Source organism: Diplotaxodon limnothrissa, linkage group LG13, assembly GCF_057381915.1.
Source record: "Diplotaxodon limnothrissa isolate DT_005_m linkage group LG13, D_limnothrissa_male_GT1.1, whole genome shotgun sequence".
Taxonomy (NCBI): Eukaryota; Metazoa; Chordata; class Actinopteri; order Cichliformes; family Cichlidae; genus Diplotaxodon; species Diplotaxodon limnothrissa.
This window is the reverse complement of record NC_140608.1, coordinates 9,140,463-9,150,224: the sequence shown is the minus strand read 5'-3', so window position 1 is coordinate 9,150,224 and position 9,762 is coordinate 9,140,463. Positions and strand designations below refer to the sequence as shown.

The 9,762-nt window shown below is 38.5% G+C and overlaps 1 protein-coding gene across 1 annotated transcript; it reads left to right on the top strand.

Moving 5' to 3' along the window:
- The first annotated feature begins 598 nt into the window (after positions 1-598).
- ubac2 (UBA domain containing 2) lies at positions 599-9,376 on the top strand. Its single transcript, XM_085369124.1, has 10 exons — positions 599-749; positions 1,139-1,263; positions 2,281-2,400; positions 3,160-3,266; positions 3,548-3,671; positions 3,764-3,811; positions 6,322-6,430; positions 7,181-7,323; positions 7,797-7,943; positions 8,023-9,376. Exons 1-10 carry the CDS (start codon positions 719-721, stop codon positions 8,128-8,130), a joined length of 1,062 nt encoding a protein of 353 aa, XP_085225250.1. The 5' UTR covers positions 599-718; the 3' UTR covers positions 8,131-9,376.
- Positions 9,377-9,762: the final 386 nt, after the last annotated feature.

Sequence of the window (9,762 nt, the reverse complement as noted above, 5' to 3'; positions counted from 1 at the left end):
TCTGTTTTATCCCTTTCCTTGGTCTCATAGTAATTGATATATATATGTAAAGAACACAAACTCACTTAATGAAATTGTTAAATGGTTTGACAGACTGAACCCAGCATACACCAGATGGTTACACCAGTTGGTTTGATTTTACTTGATGATTTGCACCGTTTGCATAGTAGGTTTCAATTTCTTCCTACTGGTTGAAGGTTTTTGGTCTCAAAGTGCACAACATCAAATATTAAAAACAGCTTTCTTCCATCAGCTATCAGTCAGATAGACATATTGTAGCTTTCCTACACGATGCTATGTGGATTCTCTAAGCATGTGTTTATCTGTGATCTGTGTATGTATTGAAAATGCACACGTAAGGATGAATGACTCACTACAACAGACCAAACCTGCCTGTGGGTACAAATAAAGTAACCTGAAGCTGAACCTGAATCTGAAGTTCATCCATAAAAATGTCTGAGCAGCGAGACTTCTCCCGGGCTCAACACAGAACAACAGCGACCCCCACAGGACGAATTTCTTTTAACATTTGGGGCTTCTGCGAGAGAAACCTTTTAGCTGTTGTCGGGCTTCCGTAGCGGAGTCCTTTGCCCTGCCTTTCCTTCCACGGTTACAGCATGGATCCTGTCTCCAACTTTATTTCGGTGTTTTAGTGTCACTTTGGCGCTATATTTGGATCGACAGCCGTCGCCTGGACACCGTAACATACCTGGACGTTATGTTCACAACCACCGGTTCTCGTGGCCTTTGTAAGTATCGTGAATTTGCCGTTAAAACCACAGCGAGTCTCAACGGACTACTAGCTTAGCTACCTGACGTTAGCATTGCGCTGTCATTCATTTACTCTGAACGGTATCTATCAGTTAACGCTTCGGTTTGTTAATTAGAACCTTATGTTACACGTTTCCAAGTATTCAGTTTGTTCAGCTAAGGCCTCAAAGTTCAAATAAAGTGAATATTATGCTAACTTCGTAGTACTGAGGTGGCTGTGTGTCTATGTGTGCCCCGCCTCTGTATACAAATAAGCCCTTCCATCTTCACGACTCTTGGTAATATTTAAAGAATATTAGATAAATCGATGAACAAAGCGACGCTGTACATTGCTGTTAATTATACTGTGTGTGTGTGTCTTTGACAGACAAGGCTCCTCTGTCGAAAAGCCTTCTTCTGGTTCTAAATGGGCTAACTGTGATGCTCACCCTGCTGCCACAGTACCAAGACCTGTTTGTTTACCACCTCCAGGCTATCACACAGGAGCATCAGGTACGGCCCGGCATCTACAAGTGTGTTTGGGGGTGAAACATAGAGGGAACGCTAAAACCAACTCCTAGTGCTATCTGATAGTTTACACCAGTGAAACAATAAGGATCCAGGACTAAAGACCCTGAACAAACACACCTTGTCTCGGAGGACAGACACCAGCTTTGTTGGTCTTTCTGAAGTTTTGCTTATAGACTGTCTGCTGAAGAAATCCATTTTGCCTGTTGAACTGCAGAATAAAGCGTGTGGAGTAAATTTCCTGTTCCAAGAATTTGCATGTATCCTGGCGATGCAGAAAATACATAAATGTTGTTTATGCTTGTCCTAATTTGTCACCATATTTGTTTTACACAGCTAATAGAACACAGGTTAAAACAGATTAAGTTTGTAGGTTATTTATCACAAAGAATAATCAGTCAACAAAGTTACTTTCTTACTTTTACTTTCTTAACTGAAAGTTAACAAAGAGATGTCCATGCTTCCTGCTTCAGGGGGTGGGACAGTGTTAAACCTGAATATACTGAGTAGCATGTAAGATCCCGAAGCAGAAAGCATGGGTTGACAAAGAAAGGTGATATACACTGTTGTCAAGCCTGCTTACACAAACCCTGGTTATGTTGCTCAGTAGTACACCATCAACCATGCAGAAGTGTGTGTGGTGTGACAGGAATTATCTTATCGTCATATGTAATGACCTGTTATCACGAAACTAAAATTCCCCATTTAGGTCACATGATTACATCTGAGTCTGAGCTTGGGGAGATGTTATTTGTGCTAAGAGAAGTTGCTAAATGGATTTTGAGTTTGTTTTTTGTTTTTAATAAAACCTTTGTTGGAATTTATGGTAAAATGTACTAGTATTTGGTTCAGAAATGTGAGATAGTATGCCAAATTTGGGACACATATGTATAATATGTGTAATATATACATAAAAGGCATTATTATACAGGGGTTTATTTGTTCTTCGTATGTTTTGGATGCAAGTGTCTGTGTATGACTCTTCCGTCCCTTCTGTTTTAGGTGTGGAGATTATTGTGTGCCAGGCTGGTGTGTCTCGATATCAAGGACTCATTCTGCAGCAGTTTGCTCATTTACAACTTTAGAATCTTTGAAAGGAGGTTTGGCACCAGGAAGTTTGCTGTAAGTATAAAAACTATTGATAGATAAAAACATTTAAGGAAGGAGTGTAACCAGAGATTTAGCTGAACCAGAGTGAAGAGTGGATGGTGCTGTATAAAGCGATTAAAAATTATTCCCCAAATTGGCTCAGGCGATTAGAGGATCATCAGGGGGTCCTTTTGTCCCTCTGTGGGGGGATACGCCCACTAGGTTTAAATCTGGGACTCCCCACCATTTGACCTTAGAACTGAAGAAGCTTCTCGGATGAGAGGTGAAACGTCTTCAAGCAACTTAAAGAAGTCCAGACGCTTTTCTTTGCAAGCTCCTTTGACTCTCCAAATTAGAATTATTTCATAGGTGTGATCATCAGTCAGAATCAGTATGAGTTTCATCTCAGTTTTGAATTCACCTTTTAGGGAAGAAAATGCATAACTTCCTCATTTAGGTGGCTTTGTGTTTGTGCAAATGTTTTTAGACTCATGGGCTGCATATAAAAGAGTGATTTAACATCTCTGTATGAACAGTAAAGATAAATTAGAAGTGCCTTAAACCTCTAGTCTTTGTAATGGCCACCAATAAAAAGAAGCCTGATTGTAGAAGTCTGTGGAAAAGTGAAACTCCCCAGCTGTGACTTTAGATAGAGACCAGGTTTATGGTCTCAGTCACTTTTAACTCATCTTATGTAATACAGTGTGAAGGGTTTTTTTTTCTTCTTCTTTTTTTTTATAGGTATGTACTGCTCTGATAATCTTATATGGTGCTCTTTTCTCCCTTTACCAGTCGTTTCTTTTTGGTACTTGGTGTCTTTCTGCATTGATGGATTTCTTGCTGGCAGAGGCTTTCCAGTTTCTGTTTTACTATGAGGTGGAAGAACTGCCTTCGGGACTGTAAGTAGACTTTATTATAACGCACGTGCAGCATCACTAAAATAAAAGTAGACTTTTTCAGTTTTATGGCCTGCGACAACAGTTTTCATGACATTTTGTTTCATCATTCATGATGTATTAGATAATCAGTTTACAATCCACCTCCACAAAAGAGACAATGGCAGTTTTATTTACATACATGTAAACTTAACATAAAAGATCAAAATGCATAAAAATCAATATAAGTTCACAAGGGAGCCCAAACCTCAATCCTCTTGATTTTTCCCTCTCGCCTCCCACAGGCTTGCACCAGTCTTCTCTCTGTTTGTGCCTTTCTACCTGTCGATCCCCAGGATGCCAGTCACACAGGTACTGGGTCGCATCCACATCACCAACAAGTCCCTGGTCTACATAGTAGGCTTACAGGTAAATCCCTATGGACACGTGGAAGTCTGTTTCACTTTTAAGTTTGAATTCTTACTAATCTCTGTTTTATCATCCTGTTCTTTGTGATACAGCTGCTGACTTCCAGCCCTTTTATGTGGCTCCTTGCACTCAGTGGATTGGTGAGTAAATAAATTCTTCTTGTCTTTTGAATGTATATCTAGCATGTGTACCAGCATTTAAAACATAATAAGCTATTCATGACCAGGAGGGATAAATAATGGTGATCATCAAGGACTCTGTGTGCAGTATGAATCAAGGAAATCAAAATCAAAGGATATAAGCATTTCAGTATTAATCAAACAGTTGATTGATTGATTAAAAAATATATATAGTCGTGTGAGAAAAAAAGTCTGCCTACATTCAGTTCCAAGGTTTTAATGTAAGTCTATAATTTATAAGTAGTAACAGATGCTAATCTAAGTGTGAGCACCTCTATAAAGGCAGAAGGTTTGTCAGTGGAGCATTCAGGTGTCTGTTAATACAATGCCATGGAAGAATGACATCAGCAATGATCTTAGAATAGAGAATGTTGCTGCACATCAATATGGGAAGGCAAATGCAAAACGATTTGAAGTCCATCATTCTCTAATGAAAGATTATTCACAAGTGGAAAAAATTTCATACAACAAATTCACCCAAGGTCACATGATACAATGCTCAGAAAAATGACAAAACACCCGAGAGCTAGATCTCAGGGCTTAATAACCATATTAAATGTTAAAGTTTATAACTGTACAGTTTAAAAAACTCAGAAAATATGGCTTCTTTGGAAGAGTTTGCTAACACATCTTTAAAAAAAAAGGCACGGACTACTACAATTTAAGGTCCTGCATAGGCTCCATCTGTCTAAATTGAAGGTTTCAAGGATGTTTCCAGGGGCTGACTCAAGATGTGATCGATGTGGCCAGAATTCTGCCTCATTGTCACATATGTTTTGGACATGTCCTAATATCGCTACCTACTGGTCTAAAATATTTAAAACTCTGTCTGATATTTTTAAAAAACAACTCCCCCCAGACCCAGTAATGGCACTATTTGGTGTAGCTACAGTTAAAAACTTAAATAATAAACAAATTCGTGCTCTGAGTTTTATAACATTGCTTGCAAGACGCCTTATACTTCTAAATTGGAAAAATAAAGCCCCCCCCAACTCATTCTGCTTTATTAAGAGACACAATGTATCATTTACAGTTGGAAAAATTAAATTTTCATTAAGAGATAATGTTAAATAGTTCAACCTAATTTGGCAACCCTTTATAGATTACTTTAATAAGTAAAACTGGGAGGTATGGCCTCCTCCCATATCTGCTCCAAGATTATATATATGGGTCTACGCAGGTGTTGTTTTTTTTCTTTTTTTTCTCCTTTTTTTTTTTTGGGGGGGGGGGTTTCCCTCTCTCCCTCCTTTGAATATACTTATTTAGGATAATAAATGTGTGTGTATAGACATAGATATGATTGTTTATATAATGGTAGTTATATTTTATGTAAAAAGGATGGGGAGAGGAAGGAAGGGAAGGGGGAAAAGAGGGGAGGGGAAGGGAAAAGGGGAAAATAGAAAAAAAGAAAAAAAAAACTATGTCAATGTAAATGAGATATATACTTTGTTGCCTGATTTGAATAAAGAAAAAAAAAGACATGTTAGCAGAGCTTGTGTTTGCAAAGTTGCATCTAAAACAAAGACTGCTGGAGCAATGTTCTGTGGACAGACAAGAGCAAAGTGGAGATGTTTGGCCATAATGCACAGTTCCACATTAAGCAAGTATCAAACACAGCATACACGTCTCATTCCAACTCTCAAATACAGTGGTAGAGGGGTGATGATTTGTTTTGTTGACCATCAAGTCTTCTGTATACCAAAGTATTCTAGAGTCAAGTGTGAAGCTATCTGTCCAACTGCTAAAACTTAGCTTAGCTAACTGTGTCAGGCAACAAGAGCGTGTTCCCAAAGTACAGCAATCACCAACAAATTGGCTGAAAAAGAAAAAAATCAAGGGGTCGCAATGGTCCAGTTAAAATCCAGACCTCAACTTAATTGAAATGCTGTGGCAGGATCTTGGAGAGAATACTCACAAACCTCGATGGACTGAAGAATCATTGTAAAGAAGAGCTTCCCAGAAATCCTCTGCAAGGAAGTGAGAGCCTGAGCTATTGAATCATGATATGGGATTTTTTTTTCAGACACTGGTTCTCCATTTTGGCTTAAGTTTTGTTAAATAAATAATGATTAGGTGTAATATGACACACGTTCTTCATCTCAGGCTGTATTATTATGATTTTCTTTATGCCTAAATCCTTGGAATAAAAAAAGGGGAGGTGACTGTCTTTTTCACATTACAGGGTTTTAAGATTTGGAAAGCTGATTAGACCAAGCAAAGCTTTTGAAGACATGATCATAGACTTTGACATCTTATCACTAAAGCAACTGAGGAAAATAAACAAAGGATTTATTGGAGAGGCACATTTTTTTTATTTTTTTATTTTTAACTCGAGCTTTACTTACTGCCCTATATCTGTGGAAGCACTTAATATTGTTCCTTACTTTCTACTGTGTAATTTAATCTTTATTCAGTAAAGATTGCTATTTCTGTATTATGTCCACATGTGCTTTTATAAATATGCCTTTCAGATCTCAGGTGGACTATACCACTCCAGTGTCCTACGGTTACAGAAGATCCTGTTTGTCCCCATCTGGGTGTCTCGTATTGGACAATATATTCTGGAGCCAGTCTTTTCAAGTGAGTCCATCCTTTCGTAATAACAACAAACACAAATCCTGTCTAAATCCCTTTTACAAGGACGAGAGTTGCAGAGCCTGACGTGGGGTTGTTGTCTCTTTCTGCCTGACTTAATGATAATAATAATATACATACCTTTTAGGCATTTGACTAGTGCTGTGACACAGAGTGACTTAAAATGATAAGATGTACCGCTGTCACTGTTGGCTAATCTTTTTAACTGCTGGTTAAAAAGATTTTTACCTCTCAGCTATAAAAGGCTGATGGGATATTGTCGTCAGCTCACCAATCTATGAACTCATAGATTAAGTTTTATTAAATAATGTGTGAACAGATGGAGTTAAACCAAAAATGAGCTTTTTATGTTAATGTGCAGATTACTTTTACCTCTTAAAACATTTCCTCGATAGATTACTTACCTTTTTAATGTTCTGTTTTAAGTAGCTCTTCCTCTCTAATCCCTAATGTCCCGCTCACTGATTTTTAAGCCTTTTAGAGTGCTTATCAGCCTCAAAATAGTCAGTGCTTAACAATGTCAAATTCCCTAACTGAACTATTGTTCCCTGACTGAAGTGAAACATGATAATAGTAATCTAGTTTGTTCACCACTATATAGGATATGAGGTCCTGAAACCTCTTAGAAAAACTGAATTTGTGCTAAATGATCCTTCATAGCACTTATCCACTCGTGTACAGATATGTTATGATATTTTTAAGACGAATCTGTTGTTTATATCTGTGTTTGTCAAGGCTCCCAACCTACCAGCGAGACACCTCTGGGGATGGGTGCCACTCTTGACGTTCAGAGGCAGCAGAGGATGGAGCTGCTCGACCAACAGCTGCTACTGGCCGAGTACAACGAGGCCAGGACGAATGCCAGACAACAGCCACAGGTAGATGCACACAAAGACTTAAAACTGAACCTATGCATAGACCACCCAGTTTCTCAGATATTGATTTTGCTTCTAAGGCCACATGACAGTATGCGATACAGCAATGAAAGAAAGAGGGAAGCATGCTTACAGTTACGGTTGTAGTCAGACATTTAACCATGATCATTTAGGTAGGTAGTTGCACAAATTTGAAGTTATTAAAGTTCCTGTGTAGCGTCTGTAGGGTCCAGATATCAACTCATGCTACCAGTAGTGACACTGAACTTAGCCAAATGCAGAGCTAGTGAAAAAGAGTCAGAAAACATGAGAAGAGGAACATTTTTTAAGTCATTAAGGATGTATGCTATACAATCACTGAGCTATCAGAGTATCTGACAGATATCTGATATTGGTATTCAATTGGTTCTTGTCTAGATGGAAGTGATTAGTATTACAAAGTATTAGATACTGCTTTTGTCTGTGTATTTGTGCAGAGCGGGTTGCTACAGTGGACAAGGTTATTCCCTTCACTGAGACACAGAGGACAGAACCGCGTCCCGGTGCAGCCCCGTCCTCAGCCTCAAGCCCACCAATCCACACAGCCACCTTTTCTGGACAACTCCCCTGTAGCAGAAGAACAGGTAGACGTTTACTTCAGTGTTCCTGTATGTGTGTGTTTCTGTGCTTAAGTTTGAGCTGGTTTTATCTTGTGTCCTACAGGTTGCACGTTTAGTGGAAATGGGCTTTTCCAGGATCGATGCCCTCGAGGCGCTCAGAGCTTCAAATAATGACATTAATATGGCAACAAACTTCCTCTTGCAACACTGAGGGAAGCAGCTCAGTGAGGGGAAAGAGGTGACAGAAAGAGAAAGCAGGAACCAAAGCAGACGAGCGAAAAGCTAAGCAGAAAGCAAATAATTCAGAGTCGAAGAGAATAAATAAAGGAAAGGAGACGACAAAGAAAATTTGTACAGATTATATGAAGGCAGTGTCACTGCTCCCCTGAAGCAGTGTTAGGCTGCCCCAACAGGAGCTGAGCCTGATAGCAGGCTGATGAATGAAGTGTGAAGCACAGAGTGGATGTCATTTGCGTCATCGCTTTCTGATGGCTGTTGTAGTGTGAAACAGACGTCATTGCTCAAGGAAGGTGAGTCAGGCCTCTAACTTAACAAGATGCCTGAAAAAAAAACTAAACAAAACACAAAAATCAAACAAGTCAAGAGCTTTTCTAAGAGTACATCTTAAAAATAACATTCTCCAGTCCATTGGTGGAAATAAAAGGTAGACTACTTCTTTCAAACAGAGTTGACAAATCAGCTGCCATCTCACAGGCCAACATATACAGTAGCTATGTAAAATACAGTTTGTATCCCAATGTTTTGTCCGGTGTATCCAGAGTTCTAGATGTTGATAATTGGTTAGAAGTGAAAAGGGAAAAAAGTGCAAGATTTTTGTGCACTAAATGATCAGCTGTGCTGCTGTCATTTTATTTTATTTTCATGCTGGCAAAATTAAAATAAATTAGTGGGGACTCTGGAGAAAAAACTACATGAACAATATAACCTACTAAACAATGATTTAACTACACAGGTTTTACTTTTTTACTTTGGCAGTGTTTCATGGAAGTAACAGATTGCAACCCTTTCCTGCTTGAGATGTTTTAACAAAGCAGTTAGCCTGACTGAGAGATACTTAAAGAGCCAAACTCTTGTGGGGTTGGCTGGTTTCGCCCATTTTAACTCTACAAGTACTGTACAGTGTTGTGGACAGACGGGCTGTTTGCTGGCTACATGGGCTATCTCAGGGTCCCTGAGGAGACTTTTCTGTTAATGACATAATCTCAATCACATGCGAGTGCACCTACACAGACACACAGAAGGCCTTCAAGGAGGTCATGTTTCATGCCCTTGACCATTTTTGTTTCTTTATTTCATGCTCTTGTATGCACAAACACATTGAAGGGTTATTTATTGTGTCTTAACTGAGTCTTCTTTTTTTTTCTCGCTGCCAGCACATCTGTCTAATTCAAACTAAGTCTTAGAAGTCGGTTCATATTTATTATGCAATATCATGGCGAGAGGTTTAAGGCGACTATGTGTTGCATAGTCACTAATTTTGTGTATATAAATATACATGCAAGAGAAGTAATACTGCATCAGCAGTATATCGATTTCAAAGATGGATGCTAGTTTTATATTTTGTGCATAATAATATTGATAATATATGACCACTGAGAAGAGTCATTTGTGTTTGTATTTTTGGAGAGTGATTTAAAAATATATGGATGTGATGACAGAATTGTTGCATGGTCAACTTTTTGATGGACTGTAATGAATCATGTTTGGTCTGTCAAATAAATCAACTTGATGATGGAATTATGTGTTATGGTGATGAGTATTTACCTTTAAAAAATAAAAATAAAACAAGCCTGTGTTTAAAACGAGTCATAAGTTGACGAAA